Here is a 19705-nt window from a genome sequence, read left to right as displayed (position 1 = left end):
GGCTTTGATTGGTGCAGCCTGACCCCACAATCAGATAGGGGGTACTTTATTCACTATATATTATAAGGAACTCCTCGGGGGCTTATAATATCCCTATATGTTACAATAGGGGGTACTTTATTCACTATATATTATAAGGAACTCCTCGGGGGCTTATAATATCCCTATATGTTACAATAGGGGGCACTTTATTCACTATATATTATAAGGAACTCCTCGGGGGCTTATAATATCCCTATATGTTACAATAGGGGGCACTTTATTCACTATATATTATAAGGAACTCCTCGGTGACTTATAATATCCCTATATGTTACAATAGGGGGCACTTTATTCACTATATATTATAAGGAACTCCTCGGGGGCTTATAATATCCCTATATGTTACAATAGGGGGTACTTTATTCACTATATATTATAAGGAACTCCTCGGGGGCTTATAATATCCCTATATGTTACAATAGGGGGCACTTTATTCACTATATATTATAAGGAACTCCTCGGGGGCTTATAATATCCCTATATGTTACAATAGGGGGTACTTTATTCACTATATATTATAAGGAACCCCTCGGGGACTTATAATATCCTTATATTATACAATAGGGGGTACTTTATTCACTATATATTATAAGGAACTCCTCGGGGACTTATAATATCCTTATATTATACAATAGGGGGTACTTTATTCACTATATATTATAAGGAACTCCTCGGGGACTTATAATATCCTTATATTATACAATAGGGGGTACTTTATTCACTATATTGTAACCTTGTCTATATTTGTTCTTTTTGCAGCAGCCGCCTTCTGCCCCAACGGGGGGGCTACGGCCTGGACGTCTCGGCCAGAGGAAATACCCTTCCTTAAAATAAGGACTTGGCCCCTCCCTCTAAAGCCTCTTGCATTTCAACGGACATTTCCCACCCCGGGGGCCAGGGAACGTTTTGCCAGAGGGATGTCCCTTCCAGCAGCGCCCACTCTGATTGGCTACCACCCGTACCTACTGGCAGAAGTGGATACACGTTCCTTTTTAAACGGACATCATGGGAGGAGCCAGCATTTGTTGGCCACGCCTACCAACCTGGAAGTTCGTCGCAGCCCCGCCCTGCTAGTGCTGTAGCGCCCGAGATCGCTTATTTTTACTACTGGATTATAATAAAATTAACCTAATTTACCAAATCCTTTAGTAAATCTTAGGAAAACAAAAAGAAAAAAAAAAAAAAAAAAGATTTTGCCCCGCCCCCTAAGGTTGAATACTGTGATTTTACCCCCCGTGCGTATGGATTCCTGTATAGCCCTCCCCCTCCCTGTATTATAGATTCACCTCCCCCTTTACCCCCCCTTCGTTTGCGGACGCGTGTGACTTAATTTTTAAGTGCAATATAATTAACTGCTTCCTCTTGTGCTATTGGCTAATCTTAATTCAGTCGGAGGAGGCCGCCGCCCCCCCTCCGCCGTTTTTACTCTGTATAGTAGGAGCTTTAACGAAGATCCTTAACGAGCCGCGGTAGCCGACTGGTTGTTTTTGGAATATTTAAATAAAAAATGTTGGGAAAAAAAAAACGCACCAAACCGTCAGCGTTGCAGAACTGTAACTCTCACCTCTCTGCTAGATCATAGGGATTTCATTTTTTTTTTTTGCTGTAGATGTGGGTGTAATTCACACTTTAACCACTAGGGGCAGAGGATTCCCTGCACCCTGGATAGAAACTTAAAATGAGCCCCGTTGTACATGATTGTTCTATTTAGTTTATGGTATTGCGGTTTTAGACTGCCAATACCAGGTAGCTCTCTTTCAGACACAGAGTGACGGCATCTCGGTATTAGCAGTCTAAAATTGCTGATAGCTTGGGGTCACCGACGTTCAGTCTCTAAAAGAGAGCTTTAGGAGCTGAAATCCATATATTAGCAGCCTAAAACTGCAATTGTTTCAGATGTAGAAAGCCTAAAAGCATTAACAGCTTGTGGTCTATGACTTTGACATTGCTGATTAGGAGCAGCCTAAAACTGCTGATATCTCTCAGGGTGCCCTGGGACTCTAAAGGAGAAGCAGCCAAGCTTAAAGCCTGGTATTAGCAACCTAAAACTGCAAATATTTTAGGATCGCTCCCCCCGGGTGGTCACTGAGAGAGCTGCCAAGGTAGAATCCTGGTATTGGCAGCCTAAAACTGCAAATATTTCAGGATCGACCCCCTGAGGGGCTCACTGAGAGAGCTGCCAAGGTAGAATCCTGGTATTGGCAGCCTAAAACTGCAAATATTTCAGGATCGACCCCCTGAGGGGCTCACTGAGAGAGCTGCCGAGGTAGAATCCTGGTATTGGCAGCCTAAAACTGCTAATATTTCAGGATCCACCCCCCCCACCCTGGGGATCACTGAGAGAGGTAGAATCCTGGTATTGGCAGCCTAAAACTGCTAATATTTCAGGATCCACCCCCCCACCCCGGGGATCACTGAGATAGGTAGAATCCTGGTATTGGCAGCCTAAAACTGCTAATATATCAGGATCCACCCCCCCACCCCGGGGATCACTGAGAGAGGTAGAATCCTGGTATTGGCAGCCTAAAACTGCTAATATATCAGGATCCACCCCCACACCCCGGGGATCACTGAGAGAGGTAGAATCCTGGTATTGGCAGCCTAAAACTGCTAATATTTCAGGATACACCCCCCCACCCCGGGGATCACTGAGAGAGGTAGAATCCTGGTATTGGCAGCCTAAAACTGCTAATATTTCAGGATCCACCCCCCCCACCCTGGGGATCACTGAGAGAAGTAGAATCCTGGTATTGGCAGCCTAAAACTGCTAATATTTCAGGATCCACCCCCACCCCGGGGATCACTGAGATAGGTAGGATCCTGGTATTGGCAGCCTAAAACTGCTAATATTTCAGGATACACCCCCCCACCCCGGGGATCACTGAGAGAGGTAGAATCCTGGTATTGGCAGCCTAAAACTGCTAATATATCACTAAACCACTAATAGAGAATTAAAGTTAAGAGAAGGGCTAGTGCATTTTCTGTTTGGGTTTAGATATCTGGGCCTCCCTCTGCTTTAGGCTGGCGCCCCCTGGGGTTGGGAGGGCAGTACTTGAAACAAAGGGGCAGCCGCCATATTGTATTGAGTCCAATGTACTCTGAGCAAGGGGCTTAGGCCAAGCAGCCTATGAAATCCACACATGACATGGCGTGACCTTCACGTGTGCGGCTTTGAGGCCCAAGTCTTGGCATGTTCAGCCCCCTATGGGTGCTACAGTTCTGGGCCTTGCTGGATTTCTTAAATAGGCAGAGTAACTCTGAGCTCAGTGCATTTCTTATCTGTGCCTCAGCAGTTCTGCACAAAGGCTGCTGGGAAATGTAGTCCTTCATTGTACCTGACTAAAAGCTGTTTAGGCGTTATAACTGGAAACAATAGATCAGCCCACTGGTAAGGGAATAGCTTTGCTGTTCTGCATCAGTTATTGTGTGGGGGGGGAGTAAATATCATGTGCACCCTTGCTTCCTGTTGAGGAAGTGAGGTGTGCAAGAGAAAATGTGCATTTTCTGTAGCTGCCATTGCTTTCTGCTGATCAGGGTGAGCTTAGTACCCAACGTAGGTGCCCCAGGGCAGGGCAGATCTGTCTGTGTGTATCCCGTCGCTGCCCCAGCGCTTTAGTGCGTCTGTGTCTTTAATTCCATAGGCCTTCCTGCCATGGGGAGCTGCTATTTTCCTACAGAAAGTCTTTTCATTGGACCTTGTAAATTCCCAAATAAAATATTTTGCGCTCTTGAGCACTTTCACCTGTGACTCCCCCTGTCTCTTTATTTCGTTTCTCCCCAACGGTGCCTTTTGATTGGTTTACAGCTGCCACAACCAAGATGGCAGCCCATGGCATCTGCAGAAAAGCCACTGGGTCTAGTTAAACCATAGCAACCCATCAAAAGGAGAAAGCTGTGTCTATAGAAAAAGGAAAGAAGTGCAGTAGCAGTTTATAGCTTCAGTTGTTGCTGAACTACATATCCCAGAATCCTCTGATATCCCAACAACAGCTGGAGCTGGGCTCTCTGCCTTAGCATCCCCACGTGTAGTGCGCTTCATTCACCAGCAGGGGCCGCTGCTGTATATGCGCAAACATACATACACTGGCCGGGTCCGACTCCGCACACTAGCGGTGCAGTTTGCTCCTCCCACCAGCAGGGGCCGCTGTCTCTGTGGGAATAACCTTTTGCTCCAGGCGCTGTGTTGTTGGCCCTAGTAACCAGGAGCCGGGATGGGGTAAAGCGGGTTCGGCGCTGCTTGTGAGAGGTCGGGGAGCGGCGGTGCGGGGGTCGGGACTCACCGGGGCCGATGGTAATGCAGCGCCTTCCGTCTGTCATATGGGCAGGGTCCTCTTATGTCTCTGGGCTGAGGGGAGTGAGGGCCCCCCTTCATTTCTGTATCTGAGGGGAGTGAGTGCCCCCCTTCATTTCTGTATCTTAAGGAAATGAGTGTCCCCCTTCATATCTCTGGGCTGAGGGAAGAGAGCCCCCCCATAATTTTTTTACCTGAGGGGAGTAATTGCCCCCTTTAATTTCTATGGCTGAGGGGAGTAATTGCCCCCCTTAATTTCTATGGCTGAGGGGAGTAATTGCCCCCCTTAATTTCTATGGCTGAGGGGAGTAATTGCCCCCCTTAATTTCTATGGCTGAGGGGAGTAATTGCCCCCCTTAATTTCTGTATCTGAGGGGAGTAATTGCCCCCCTTAATTTCTGTATCTGAGGGAGTAATTGCCCCCCTTAATTTCTATGGCTGAGGGGAGTAATTTGCCCCCCTTAATTTCTATGGCTGAGGGGAGTAATTGCCCCCCTTAATTTCTATGGCTGAGGGGAGTAATTGCCCCCCTTAATTTCTGTATCTGAGGGGAGTAATTGCCCCCCTTAATTTCTATGGCTGAGGGGAGTAATTGCCCCCCTTAATTTCTATGGCTGAGGGGAGTAATTGCCCCCCTTAATTTCTATGGCTGAGGGGAGTAATTGCCCCCCTTAATTTCTATGGCTGAGGGGAGTAATTGCCCCCCTTAATTTCTGTATCTGAGGGAAGTGAGTGAGCCCCCCATAATTTTTTTACCTGAGGGGAGTGAGTGTCCCCCTTAATTTCTGTATCTGAGGGGAGTGTCCCCCTTAATTTCTATGGCTGAGGGGAGTAATTGCCCCCCTTAATTTCTGTATCTGAGGGGAGTAATTGCCCCCCTTAATTTCTATGGCTGAGGGGAGTAATTGCCCCCCTTAATTTCTATGGCTGAGGGGAGTAATTGCCCCCCTTAATTTCTATGGCTGAGGGGAGTAATTGCCCCCCTTAATTTCTATGGCTGAGGGGAGTAATTGCCCCCCTTAATTTCTGTATCTGAGGGAAGTGAGTGAGCCCCCCCATAATTTTTTTACCTGAGGGGAGTGAGTGTCCCCCTTAATTTCTGTATCTGAGGGGAGTGTCCCCCTTAATTTCTATGGCTGAGGGGAGTAATTGCCCCCCTTAATTTCTATGGCTGAGGGGAGTAATTGCCCCCCTTAATTTCTGTATCTGAGGGGAGTAATTGCCCCCCTTAATTTCTATGGCTGAGGGGAGTAATTGCCCCCCTTAATTTCTATGGCTGAGGGGAGTAATTGCCCCCCTTAATTTCTGTATCTGAGGGGAGTAATTGCCCCCCTTAATTTCTGTATCTGAGGGGAGTAATTGCCCCCCTTAATTTCTATGGCTGAGGGGAGTAATTGCCCCCCTTAATTTCTGTATCTGAGGGAAGAGTGCCCCCCATAATTTTTATATCCGAGGGGAGTGAGTGTCCCCCTTAATTTCTGTATCTGAGGGGAGTGTCCCCCTTAATTTCTATGGCTGAGGGGAGTGAGTGTCCCCCTTCATATCTCTGGTCTGAGGGAAGTGAGTGAGCCCCCCTATAATTTTTTTACCTGAGGGAAGTGAGTGTCCCCCTTAATATCTGTATCTGAGGGAAGTGCCCCCCTTAATTTCTCTGGGCTGAGGGGAGTAATTGCCCCTCTTAATTTCTCTGGGCTGAGGGGAGTAATTGCCCCCCTTACTTTCTGTATCTGAGGGGAGTAATTGCCCCCCTTAATTTCTATGGCTGAGGGGAGTAATTGCCCCCCTTACTTTCTGTATCTGAGGGGAGTAATTGCCCCCCTTAATTTCTATGGCTGAGGGGAGTAATTGCCCCCCTTAATTTCTCTGGGCTGAGGGGAGTAATTGCCCCCCTTACTTTCTGTATCTGAGGGGAGTAATTGCCCCCCTTAATTTCTATGGCTGAGGGGAGTAATTGCCCCCCTTACTTTCTGTATCTGAGGGGAGTAATTGCCCCCCTTAATTTCTATGGCTGAGGGGAGTAATTGCCCCCCTTAATTTCTGTATCTGAGGGAAGAGTGCCCCCATAATTTTTATATCCGAGGGGAGTGAGTGTCCCCCTTAATTTCTGTATCTGAGGGAGTGTCCCCCTTAATTTCTATGGCTGAGGGGAGTGAGTGTCCCCCTTCATATCTCTGGTCTGAGGGAAGTGAGTGAGCCCCCCTATAATTTTTTTACCTGAGGGAAGTGAGTGTCCCCCTTAATATCTGTATCTGAGGGAAGTGCCCCCCTTAATTTCTCTGGGCTGAGGGGAGTAATTGCCCCTCTTAATTTCTGTATCTGAGGGGAGTAATTGCCCCCCTTAATTTCTCTGGGCTGAGGGGAGTAATTGCCCCCCTTACTTTCTGTATCTGAGGGGAGTAATTGCCCCCCTTAATTTCTATGGCTGAGGGGAGTAATTGCCCCCCTTACTTTCTGTATCTGAGAGGAGTAATTGCCCCCCTTAATTTCTCTGGGCTGAGGGGAGTAATTGCCCCCCTTAATTTCTATGGCTGAGGGGAGTAATTGCCCCCCTTACTTTCTGTATCTGAGGGGAGTAATTGCCCCCCTTAATTTCTGTATCTGAGGGGAGTAATTGCCCCCCTTAATTTCTATGGCTGAGGGGAGTAATTGCCCCCCTTAATTTCTATGGCTGAGGGGAGTAATTGCCCCCCTTAATTTCTGTATCTGAGGGAAGAGTGCCCCCCATAATTTTTATATCCGAGGGGAGTGAGTGTCCCCCTTAATTTCTGTATCTGAGGGGAGTGTCCCCCTTAATTTCTATGGCTGAGGGGAGTGAGTGTCCCCCTTCATATCTCTGGTCTGAGGGAAGTGAGTGAGCCCCCCTATAATTTTTTTACCTGAGGGAAGTGAGTGTCCCCCTTAATATCTGTATCTGAGGGAAGTGCCCCCCTTAATTTCTCTGGGCTGAGGGGAGTAATTGCCCCTCTTAATTTCTGTATCTGAGGGGAGTAATTGCCCCCCTTAATTTCTCTGGGCTGAGGGGAGTAATTGCCCCCCTTACTTTCTGTATCTGAGGGGAGTAATTGCCCCCCTTAATTTCTATGGCTGAGGGGAGTAATTGCCCCCCTTACTTTCTGTATCTGAGGGGAGTAATTGCCCCCCTTAATTTCTCTGGGCTGAGGGGAGTAATTGCCCCCCTTAATTTCTGTATCTGAGGGGAGTAATTGCCCCCCTTAATTTCTGTATCTGAGGGGAGTAATTGCCCCCCTTAATTTCTATGGCTGAGGGGAGTAATTGCCCCCCTTAATTTCTATGGCTGAGGGGAGTAATTGCCCCCCTTAATTTATATGGCTGAGGGGAGTAATTGCCCCCCTTAATTTCTGTATCTGAGGGAAGTGAGTGAGCCCCCCATAATTTTTATATCCGAGGGGAGTGAGTGTCCCCCTTAATTTCTGTATCTGAGGGGAGTGTCCCCCTTAATTTCTATGGCTGAGGGGAGTAATTGCCCCCCTTAATTTATATGGCTGAGGGGAGTAATTGCCCCCCTTAATTTATATGGCTGAGGGGAGTAATTGCCCCCCTTAATTTCTGTATCTGAGGGAAGAGTGCCCCCCATAATTTTTATATCCGAGGGGAGTGAGTGTCCCCCTTAATTTCTGTATCTGAGGGGAGTGTCCCCCTTAATTTCTATGGCTGAGGGGAGTGAGTGTCCCCCTTCATATCTCTGGTCTGAGGGAAGTGAGTGAGCCCCCCTATAATTTTTTTACCTGAGGGGAGTGAGTGTCCCCCTTAATATCTGTATCTGAGGGAAGTGCCCCCCTTAATTTCTCTGGGCTGAGGGGAGTAATTGCCCCTCTTAATTTCTGTATCTGAGGGAAGTGCCCCCCTTAATTTCTGTATCTGAGGGGAGTGAGTGCCCCCCTTAATTTCTGTATCTGAGGGGAGTAATTGCCCCCCTTAATTTCTGTATCTGAGGGGAGTAATTGCCCCCCTTAATTTATATGGCTGAGGGGAGTAATTGCCCCCCTTAATTTATATGGCTGAGGGGAGTAATTGCCCCCCTTAATTTCTGTATCTGAGGGAAGAGTGCCCCCCATAATTTTTATATCCGAGGGGAGTGAGTGTCCCCCTTAATTTCTGTATCTGAGGGGAGTGTCCCCCTTAATTTCTGTATCTGAGGGGAGTGTCCCCCTTAATTTCTATGGCTGAGGGGAGTGAGTGTCCCCCTTCATATCTCTGGTCTGAGGGACGTGAGTCCCCCCATAATTTCTTTTACCTGAGGGAAGTGCCCCCCTTAATTTCTATGGCTGAGGGGAGTAATTGCCCCCCTTAATTGAGCCCCCCCATAATTTTTTTTACCTGAGGGGAGTGAGTGTCCCCCTTAATTTCAATGTCTGAGGGAAGTGTCCCCCTTCATATCTCTGGTCTGAGGGAAGTGAGTGAGCCCCCCTATAATTTTTTTACCTGAGGGGAGTGAGTGTCCCCCTTAATATCTGTATCTGAGGGAAGTGCCCCCCTTAATTTCTCTGGGCTGAGGGGAGTAATTGCCCCTCTTAATTTCTGTATCTGAGGGAAGTGCCCCCCTTAATTTCTCTGGGCTGAGGGGAGTAATTGCCCCTCTTAATTTCTGTATCTGAGGGAAGTGCCCCCCTTAATTTCTGTATCTGAGGGGAGTGAGTGCCCCCCTTAATTTCTCTGGGCTGAGGGGAGTGATTGCCCCTCTTAATTTCTGTATCTGAGGGAAGTGCCCCCCTTAATTTCTCTGGGCTGAGGGGAGTGAGTGCCCCCCTTAATTTCTCTGGGCTGAGGGGAGTGAGTGCCCCCCTTAATTTCTCTGGGCTGAGGGGAGTGAGTGTCCCCCTTAATTTCAATGTCTGAGGGAAGTGTCCCCCTTCATATCTCTGGTCTGAGGGAAGTGAGTGAGCCCCCCTATAATTTTTTACCTGAGGGAAGTGAGTGTCCCCCTTAATATCTGTATTTGAGGGAAGTGCCCCCCTTAATTTCTCTGGGCTGAGGGGAGTGATTGCCCCTCTTAATTTCTGTATCTGAGGGAAGTGCCCCCCTTACTTTCTGTATCTGAGGGGAGTGAGTGTCCCCCTTAATTCCTCTGCCCCCCCCTTATGCCTGTGGGCTGACATATATCGGGGGGGGGGGGCATTTCAGTACAGGAGGGAGGGAGGTGACTCAGCATTTAGTCGGGCGAGTGACACAACGTTTGTTACCATGGGGAAGTCTCTTGTGCTTCTGACAGTCGCTCGTCCCTTGCAGTCACATTGTTGCCATTTGGCTGATCCCACAGGCACTAGGGAGGCCCCCAAACTATTATTTTTGGCTTTGGCCAAACCCCAAATCCTTTGTTAAAGATTCTGTGTTTTCCCCCTAGATTTATCTGCCGTGACAACCCAGGGACCTACCTTCCAGCGCTCAGTTCCTTCCTGGGCACGGGACCAATGTAACCGACAGCTCAACAACATCATGACGGAACTTTCTAAACATTTACCCGCCGCGTTCGGAAAACAGCTTTTTTGCTCGGTAAGAACGCACCACAGAAAGAAATAAGCGGCCCGCCATGCCTATCAGAATGGAGCGGCAGAATCCTGGTGCTGTTCTTGCGTCCGGAGAGGAGACTCTGAACGAGAGCCAATACAGCGAAGTCAGGGAGTGGATCGAGACGCAGGTGGGTGAGACGCTGAAGCAGTCTATTAATGAGAGTGTGAGGAGGGAACAGCAAAGCACAGGGAACCCCGGCCCCCTTCCTGCTGATGCGGTTCCGAGACCCCCTTGCAAACCCAAACCCAGGCTGGAAAGAGCGGCGTCGCTGGATGAGAAACATTGGAGAAGGCGGTTTAAAGCGAACCAGGACAGCTTACGGGACCCCGAGGCAACCGGATCTTCCAGTGGGTCCCTTCAGGAAGAATCAGCCGTTCCGGATCAAAATAACTGCTCTTTTAGCGACTCCCAGGGTCAGCCCGCGAAGTCGGGATATCCAGGCAACGGGAAACCTCGACTGTCTCGGATCTTGCCCAAGCACGCTCTCCCCCAGATGGAGATAAATGTAACCTCCAGGGCACTCAGGACGGCTAATCGGATAGACCCGGATTATATGGATTATCAAGAGGCTTCTTCCCAACTGAGGTACCTGAGGCAGAGCAGCAGTCTGAGCGACACGAGACTGCACAGCAGCATGGTTTGCAATCAGTGCTCCAGCGACTCCATGAAGTCTACCTATAGCCTGCTCACCCCTATCCGGCCTAAGGATATGCGCAGCAGGTAGGTACTGGGGTGGCCTTATATACGTGGGCTACAAATTGTATCTAGAAATACTAGTACAGCTGGCCAGATCTGCTTGGGCACTTTGGCTGATCTCACTGGGGTATGTATGGACTTGCAGGGGGTTGTTTAGCCAGACTCTGTGTTTAAAGGGGAAGTAAATGTCCATTATTAGGCCAGAAGGAAACTGCAGCTCCTCTTTATTTTCAGTTGTTTGTGGGGGTCAGCCCAAATGAAAGGAATAATAGGTAGGTCCTCGTATAGTATCCGTCTGTTGATTGGCTGCAGTACTGTATGTATCATACCCCCTCGGACTGATCTTTTATTAACTCTTTATTCCTAGAAGTTATCTAGAAGGGAGCTTACTGGCCAGCGGTGCCTTACTGGGGGCAGAAGAGCTGGAACGTTACTTCCCGGAGAGAAGACTGGGCGTTTTTATTGCCACGTGGAACATGCAAGGACGAAAGGTAACACATTTGGAAATGTAGGGTTGAAGAACGTGGAGAGTTTCAAACCCAGCCCTAAAAAATACACATTTCAGTTGGAGTTTTACACAGTCGAGTTGGGATTCGGCCATTTTCAGCACTTTTTGGAGCATTTGTATTGCTCCGGAATCTACAGGTTCTGATTCAGTTTGAAGAACGTAAGCAGAGTCATGTGACATGAAAGCTCTATAGAACTTTGCACAGCATTTTTATAAAGTTTAAAGGAGAATTTAGGCTTTTCGTGCAACTAAACAGGCTTCTCCCATGCCGACCGGTCCCACTAGGGGTGCTGTTTCATAGACACCTAAGCCTGAATTGCTGCTTATCGTTTGGGTCCCTTTATGAAAACCCTTAGTGCTCTGAATCCAGAGAAAAAAAATTGTGAAGTATATAGTTTTTAATGTTTTATAATGATCTGTATTAATTAATATTCTGCAGAAATTCAACTTCAGACTCTCTCCCCATCTTTCCCTGGCAGCTTAGGGATTGTGGGAGATGTAGTACAACCCCACCTGGGATACCTGCCCTGGAACTTTCCGCTCCTCTTCCCTTTATGTTCTAAAGATACACTCTTTCCGGCTCTGGGAGCAGTGTGATCCCCCAGGGCCACAGATACATACGTTTTTGTTTGTAGCAAGTCCATGACATCCACCGGTACTGCCGAATTTAGCTTCTCTCAGTAGATCTGTTCCCCCTGTGAATGAAAGCAACGTGAATGCTTAATTTCCTATTATCCTGTACTCTCGCTGGAAGCAGACTTTTGACACTTAGGGTTCAGGCCCCCCCTCCTTTGCAGTAAAGCATCTGTCTACATAGTGATAATATGATTATGGGCTTAAGCAAGTTACACTTCTTCTCCTACAGGAGCTTCCTGAAAGCCTGGATGACTTCCTATTACCCTCCGATGATGACTTTGCACAGGACATGTATGTTATTGGAGTGCAAGAAGGCTGCCCAGACAGGTAGGGGACATTACTTGTACGCACTCTCTATCTATTCATATCCTCTATTATTGTGGTCCTGACTTTTAGACAATGTTACAGAAGCCAACTGAATAGCAGGCCATACAAGGCTGAACTATAAACCCAGTGAGAATGAGGAATGAATGGATATTGGGGAGTTGTATCAGGAGTCAGAACCAGCAGTGCAGGGAAGGGAAAGGGACAGACACAGTGACAGTTACACATAACTATAAACCCAGTGAGAATGAGGGATGAATGGGTATTGGGGAGTTGTATCAGGAGTCAGAACCAGCAGTGCAGGGAAGGGAAAGGGACAGACACAGTGACAGTTACACATAACTATAAACCCAGTGAGAATGAGGGATGAATGGATATTGGGGAGTTGTATCAGGAGTCAGAACCAGCAGTGCAGGGAAGGGAAAGGGACAGACACAGTGACAGTTACACATAACTATAAACCCAGTGAGAATGAGGAATGAATGGATATTGGGGAGTTGTATCAGGAGTCAGAACCAGCAGTGCAGGGAAGGGAAAGGGACAGACACAGTGACAGTTACACATAACTATAAACCCAGTGAGAATGAGGAATGAATGGATATTGGGGAGTTGTATCAGGAGTCAGAACCAGCAGTGCAGGGAAGGGAAAGGGACAGACACAGTGACAGTTACACATAACTATAAACCCAGTGAGAATGAGGAATGCATGGATATTGGGGAGTTGTATCAGGAGTCAGAACCAGCAGTGCAGAGATGGGAAAGAGTCAGACACAGTGACAGTTACACATAACTATAAACCCAGTGAGAATGAGGAATGAATGGGTATTGGGGAGTTATATCAGGAGTCAGAACCAGCAGTGCAGGGAAGGGAAAGGGACAGACACAGTGACAGTTACACATAACTATAAACCCAGTGAGAATGAGGGATGAATGGATATTGGGGAGTTGTATCAGGAGTCAGAACCAGCAGTGCAGGGAAGGGAAAGAGTCAGACACAGTGACAGTTACACATAACTATAAACCCAGTGAGAATGAGGAATGAATGGGTATTGGGGAGTTGTATCAGGAGTCAGAACCAGCAGTGCAGGGAAGGGAAAGGGACAGACACAGTGACAGTTACACATAACTATAAACCCAGTGAGAATGAGGAATGAATGGATATTGGGGAGTTGTATCAGGAGTCAGAACCAGCAGTGCAGAGAACAGAAAGGGACAGACAGACACAGTGAGTTACACATAACTATAAACCCAGTGAGAATGAGGAATGAATGGGTATTGGGGAGTTGTATCAGGAGTCAGAACCAGCAGTGCAGAGAAGGGAAAGGGACAGACAGACAGACACAGTGACACATAACTATTTATATACAGTAGCTGTAGAAGCACTTTGGATCCATATAATGTGCTTCCCCTATGAATGTTGCGGAACTATAAGGCCTGGGTCCCTGCAACCTTTCGGCAAGTAGAGCTGTTAATCACCTATAAGCAGCTTGACCCTGCACCCTTGCACCTACACATGCCGCAGGGGCAGTTTGCAGCACCCCCCAGGTATTACATCACTCACCTGCCTGCATTTATATCTTTAGCTTATGACAAATGTTTAGCAGCTTCCTCTGTAGCCCCAGCATTAGATTGTCAACTTTTTCCTACAGTCACTCCCCCTGTTGCTGATCCCCTATGCAGCCCCTAGGTGGTGCTATTGCTACTGGTCTCTGTGTATTTGCAACACTGTATTTGCAACAAGTGGAATTGTGTGATTTTCTTTGCAGGAGAGAGTGGGAGATCCGACTTCAGGAGACACTGGGACCTCATTATGTCTTGCTCCACTCATCCGGCCATGGGGTTCTGTACCTCTCTGTGTTCCTCAGGCGAGACCTCATCTGGTTCTGCTCAGGTACGGACTCATTTCTCTTAAATACAGTCAAGGCATATTCACAAACTCAAACATTGATAAATAAGCCCATAAGTGTCCACTGTATCTGATTCCCAATTGGTTAGGATTTTTTACTCTTGAGAATTCCCTGCAGTATCGGCACTGCTGCCTAATGATCCTGTCAGCTATATGGCAGAAAGGAATTGTTGTTATTTGTTTGCTCTAATTAGCCAGTGACATCCTAAAGCTCACTCAGCAACAGCGGAAACTGGTGCAAGGCACCTCCCTCCCATATGTATAAATACAAATATACAGAGAAGGAATGTTCTGGGCACACAATAAGCTGTACCCCCATACTGTACTGTCTAAGGGAAACACTATGGCACCTCCCTCCCATATGTATAAATACAAATATACAGAGAAGGAATGTTCTGGGCACACAATAAGCTGTACTCCCATACTGTACTGTCTAAGGGAAACACTATGGCACCCCCTACCCATATGTATAAATACAAATATACAGAGAAGGAATGTTCTGGGCACACAATAAGCTGTACCCTTATACTGTACTGTCTAAGGGAAACACTATGGCACCTCCTACCCATATGTATAAATACAAATATACAGAGAAGGAATGTTCTGGGCACACAATAAGCTGTACCCTTATACTGTACTATCTGTTGTACAGCCCAGCATTACATTTAGGATGTGCATAATACTGGCAACAATAATAACTTTTGCAATTTCCCTTTTGTTTAGAAGTTGAATCTGATACGGTGACAACGCGAATCGTGTCCCAGATCAAGACCAAAGGAGCCCTAGCTGTGTCCTTCACCTTCTTTGGGACCTCATTCCTTTTCATTACCTCCCATTTTACCTGTAGGTGTTTTGGAAACCCTCCCCCCCCCCCCCCCCATGGTTCCAGATTGGGTACATAGAAGCCTGAATGATAATTGTGTCAGTTTCTATTGTAATCAATTGCTGCATTTCAGGCTATTAGAAGGGCAGATGATGTAGAACAGAGGTCCGCAAGCTACTGAACCAAGGGACCGTATCAAAGGCCCCTCAGACTGTTAAGGGGTCGGACCGCCAACACCACCACCACCCCCCGTCTTTGTCATGGTCAAACTGTGATCCAAACTGGTCGCATTCCCCCCAACCCCTCCCTGCCGGCGCTCCATTCGTCCGTCCACCCTCCCATCTCCAGCACTCCGATCGTCTCACCCTTCCGCTGAGTCCTACCTATTCCAGTTCCCCCCAGTCTGCAGCAGGGGGGGCGGGTAATTCCCCTGGGGGCCGGCCCACGGGCCGTAGTTTGAGGACCGCTGATATAGAAGTTATACCTATCTAATAAATGTATGTTACATTATAATATATTACTGTATTGTACATTAATTATGGTAACAGGTTTGGCTTTTACGAGGTTGGGATCTGCTGGCCTGGATCATAGAACAATAGCCTCAGGGGAATTGTGTGGAAATAACATTAATATGTAGGATCTGCTGTATGTTTCCCAGCTGGAGATTCCAAGGTGTGCGACAGAATCCTGGACTACAAGAAAATCATTGAAGGCCTGCAGCTTCCGAGAATGATTCCTGACACCAATCCCTATCGCTCTAATTCCGGTGAGTGCCCGGTTACACTCTAAACATAGATGGCTCAATACAAGTCATTGGGAAAAGGTCCTTCTGTTCAGAGAGTGAGAGAAACATGTATTGCAGCTGGTTACTGTAATTCCCCTATGGTATAGGCACACAGGGCTTTCCTATAGTGATAGGTATGAGAGAGCTTTTATTTCACTTTTATTAAAACGATGATTTGATTGCTAGCCGATGTGACAAGCCGGTTCGATGAAGTCTTCTGGTTTGGGGACTTTAATTTCCGATTAAACAAAGAGCGAAGCGCAGTGAATTCTATCCTGCAGAGCAAGCTGGAGAAAGACATGTCTCGCCTCCTGCAGTACGACCAGCTGACCAAAGAGATGAATGGAGGTACGGAGTTCCACCTCTCGCATTGCTGTCGGCCTCTGTATGAATGTCACAGGACACAGATGTTTATTAAAAATTTTCTTTGTCTTTTTTCTCTCGCCCAGAGTCTATATTTAAAGGGTTTCAGGAGGCAGAAATTCAGTTCCTCCCTACGTACAAATTTGACATTGGTTGTGATGTATATGATAGTACCTCCAAGCAGAGGACCCCTTCCTATACGGTAAGCAGTGTACCAGAGGGGTATTAGGTTTACCCTTTTTAGGCTTTTACATAAGGGATCCCATACCTGTATAACTTTTATCTGGAAACCCGTAAAGCTCTGAATTACGAGAAGCCTGTGTCCCATCATTTTAATCACATAATTCAGAATTTTAAAACTGATTTCCATTTTCTCTGTAATAATAAAACAGTACCTGTACTTGATCCCAACTAAGATATAATTACCCCTTATTGGGGGCAGAACAGCCCTATTGGGTTTATTTAATGGTTAAATGATTCCCTTTTCTCTGTAATAATAAAACAGTACCTGTACTTGATCCCAACTAAGATATAATTACCCCTTATTGGGGCAGAACAGCCCTATTGGGTTTATTTCATGGTTAAATGATTCCCTTTTTTCTGTAATAATAAAACAGTACCTGTACTTGATCCCAACTAAGATATAATTACCCCTTATTGGGGCAGAACAGCCCTATTGGGTTTATTTAATGGTTAAATGATTCCCTTTTCTCTGTAATAATAAAACAGTACCTGTACTTGATCCCAACTAAGATATAATTACCCCTTAGGGCTCTGGCACACGGGGGAGATTAGTCGCCCGCGATAAAACTCCCTGTTCGCGGGCGACTAATCTCCCCGAGTTGCCTACCCCTGCCATCCCACCGGCGAACATGTAAGTCGCCGGCGGGATGGCAGACGCGGCGGCGCGATTTCGCGCAAATCGCCGAAAAAGACTCGCGAGTCTTTTTCGGCGATTCCCTGAAATTGCCCCGCCGCGTCTGCCATCCCGCCGGCGACTTACATGTTCGCCGGTGGGATGGCAGGGGTAGGCAACTCGGGGAGATTAGTCGCCCGCGAACAGGGAGTTTTATCGTGGGCGACTAATCTCCCCCGTGTGCCAGAGCCCTTATTGGGGCAGAACAGCCCTATTGGGTTTATTTAATGGTTAAATGATTCCCTTTTCTCTGTAATAATAAAACAGTACCTGTACTTGATCCCAACTAAGATATAATTACCCCTTATTGGGGCAGAACAGCCCTATTGGGTTTATTTCATGGTTAAATGATTCCCTTTTCTCTGTAATAATAAAACAGTACCTGTACTTGATCCCAACTAAGATATAATTACCCCTTATTGGGGGCAGAACAGCCCTATTGGGTTTATTTAATGGTTAAATGATTCCCTTTTCTCTGTAATAATAAAACAGTACCTGTACTTGATCCCAACTAAGATATAATTACCCCTTATTGGGGGCAGAACAGCCCTATTGGGTTTATTTCATGGTTAAATTATTCCCTTTTCTCTGTAATAATAAAACAGTACCTGTACTTGATCCCAACTAAGATATAATTACCCCTTATTGGGGGCAGAACAGCCCTATTGGGTTTATTTCATGGTTAAATGATTCCCTTTTCTCTGTAATAATAAAACAGTACCTGTACTTGATCCCAACTAAGATATAATTACCCCTTATTGGGGGCAGAACAGCCCTATTGGGTTTATTTCATGGTTAAATTATTCCCTTTTCTCTGTAATAATAAAACAGTACCTGTACTTGATCCCAACTAAGATATAATTACCCCTTATTGGGGGCAGAACAGCCCTATTGGGTTTATTTCATGGTTAAATGATTCCCTTTTCTCTGTAATAATAAAACAGTACCTGTACTTGATCCCAACTAAGATATAATTACCCCTTATTGGGGCAGAACAGCCCTATTGGGTTTATTTCATGGTTAAATGATTCCCTTTTCTCTGTAATAATAAAACAGTACCTGTACTTGATCCCAACTAAGATATAATTACCCCTTATTGGGGGCAGAACAGCCCTATTGGGTTTATTTCATGGTTAAATGATTCCCTTTTCTCTGTAATAATAAAACAGTACCTGTACTTGATCCCAACTAAGATATAAATAATCCTTATTGGATTCAAAACAATCCTGTTGGGTTTAAATAATGTTTTATTGATTTTTTAGTAGACTTAAGGTATGGAGATCCAAATTACGGAAATACCCCTTATCCAGAATACCCTTGGTCCCGAGAATTTTGGATAACGGGTTCTATACCTGTAATATGTCCCTTTTTAGGACAGAGTGGTGTACAAGAGCCGGCATAAAGATGACATCCGGGTAGTGAAATATGCTTCTTGCTCGCTAATAAAGACTTCCGACCACAGACCTGTTTTTGGGCTGTTCGAAGTACGGATCAGACCGGGCAGAGACAAGTAAGTGGCTCATATCCACATCTGGGAAGTTTATCCAACGGTAACAGGAACCTATTTAATATTCCTTATTAAAGCGGAACTCCACCCGAACACAACTTAGGATTTTTGAAAAGTAAACATAATTTCAATATATACATTAATTAGGGATGCACCAAACCCAGTTTTTCGGATTCGGCCGAACCCCCGGGTCCATTGTAAGGCATTCTACCGAACCGAATCCTAATCAGCATGTGTTAATTAGGATTTGTAAGGGTTAAATGTTAACGCACTTCTGTGTCCACGCAGCGACACTTAACCCTTCCAAATCCTGATGTTAATTCGGATTCGGTTCAGCCCTGCCGAAAAAGGCCGGATACCAAACTGAATCCTGGATTCAGTGTATCCCTAACATTAATTAAAAAAAAATGCAGCCTTTTCATTATTTTTAATGTAATAATATGGTTTGGATTAGTTCCCTAAGCCCCGCCCCCTGTTGATGTGGCTAATTTGTGACTCAAATAAAATGTAACAGTAGTCGCCTGTCCTCAGCCTGATGCACACGTGATGTCAATAAGGAAAGGAACATCCCAGTGCAATGCATTGTGGGTTATGTAGTTCCTGCAGGCTGTCTGTAAGCTGTGGGGAAGTTGTTACAATTTGTAACATCAATGGTTTAGTCCCTCCTCCCCTGCCAGGATCCCTATGCCAGGTCAGCTGAGTGTGGGTAATTACTCGCCCCTCCTTGTGGAATAAATACAACCTCCCTGTTCGTTTCAGCATCCCCCTGGCTGCAGGGCAGTTTGACAGAGAGCTGTATCTGCTGGGAATAAAAAGGAGAAGCACGCGGGAAGTGCAGCAACGCCAGGCGGGGAAGAACCAGAAAACCAGCAGCGTATGTAGCATCTCCTGACTAAATCTCTGAGACATTTCCTCTCCGAGCCCCGGGGATGGATATTCTGCTGCCTGTCAGGACTGCTAAACACACAGTAACGGGACTTCTTGCACTGTGACCCAATCTACTGAAAAGTCCACTGCCCCGGGATTTCAAAGGGACCAGCACAGCGTACTTTTTTTTTTTTTTTTTAAAGGCCTTTACAACTAATTTATTTATCTCTATAGGACACTTGAACCAACTGTAAACGGCTTGTTGCCTTTTCCCCCTTAACTACACTGGACCTAGGATAATCCTTTAATGGCCTTTATTTGTATTATATGTAAATATCTATTTATCTCTCTCAGTTACCTACTCACAAAATAAAACCGTTTCATATACAAGTGCAGAGTAGAGTATTCTTAGCTAGTAAAGTGCCCGTTGTTTCCTACTTTTTCAATGGGCAGCTAAATTGGAATATTTTTACACTGCCCCCTAGTGGTAGAAGCTATACCACCCTATTACTG

The 19705-nt window shown here is 46.3% G+C and overlaps 2 protein-coding genes across 6 annotated transcripts in view; both read left to right on the top strand.

Annotated features, from left to right (window-relative positions):
* Positions 1-3783, top strand: part of sec16a (SEC16 homolog A, endoplasmic reticulum export factor) — a 31459-nt gene extending 27676 nt beyond the window's left edge. For 2 of the 4 annotated variants that reach the window (XM_031891407.1, XM_002935232.5), the window contains one exon: positions 802-1213. In XM_031891407.1, coding sequence (XP_031747267.1) covers positions 802-876 — 75 coding nt within the window. In that variant the 3' untranslated portion in view covers positions 877-1213. Of the gene's footprint in view, positions 1-801 lie in introns of all 4 variants that reach the window. The other 2 variants (XM_004916638.4, XM_031891406.1) reach the window with 2 other exon arrangements.
* Positions 3784-4208: 425 nt separating this feature from the next.
* inpp5e (inositol polyphosphate-5-phosphatase E) lies at positions 4209-19582 on the top strand. Of its 2 annotated transcripts, none has more exons than XM_004916640.3 (11): positions 4209-4333; positions 9696-10582; positions 10929-11049; positions 11932-12029; positions 13793-13917; positions 14656-14775; positions 15414-15521; positions 15726-15887; positions 15989-16104; positions 18192-18328; positions 19085-19582. In XM_004916640.3, the coding sequence occupies exons 2-11, from the start codon at positions 9882-9884 to the stop codon at positions 19215-19217; spliced, it is 1821 nt and encodes a 606-aa protein (XP_004916697.1). In that variant the 5' UTR covers positions 4209-4333; positions 9696-9881; the 3' UTR covers positions 19218-19582. The 2 variants fall into 2 exon arrangements, with proteins under 2 accessions (XP_004916697.1, XP_002935265.1); XM_002935219.4 differs by having other exon boundaries at positions 4210-4333; positions 10926-11049.
* Positions 19583-19705: the final 123 nt, after the last annotated feature.

This window comes from Xenopus tropicalis, chromosome 8 (genome assembly GCF_000004195.4).
Source record: "Xenopus tropicalis strain Nigerian chromosome 8, UCB_Xtro_10.0, whole genome shotgun sequence".
NCBI lineage: Eukaryota > Metazoa > Chordata > Amphibia > Anura > Pipidae > Xenopus > Xenopus tropicalis.
The sequence above is the reverse complement of the archived record's forward strand: the minus strand, read 5'-3'. Positions and strand labels throughout refer to the sequence as shown.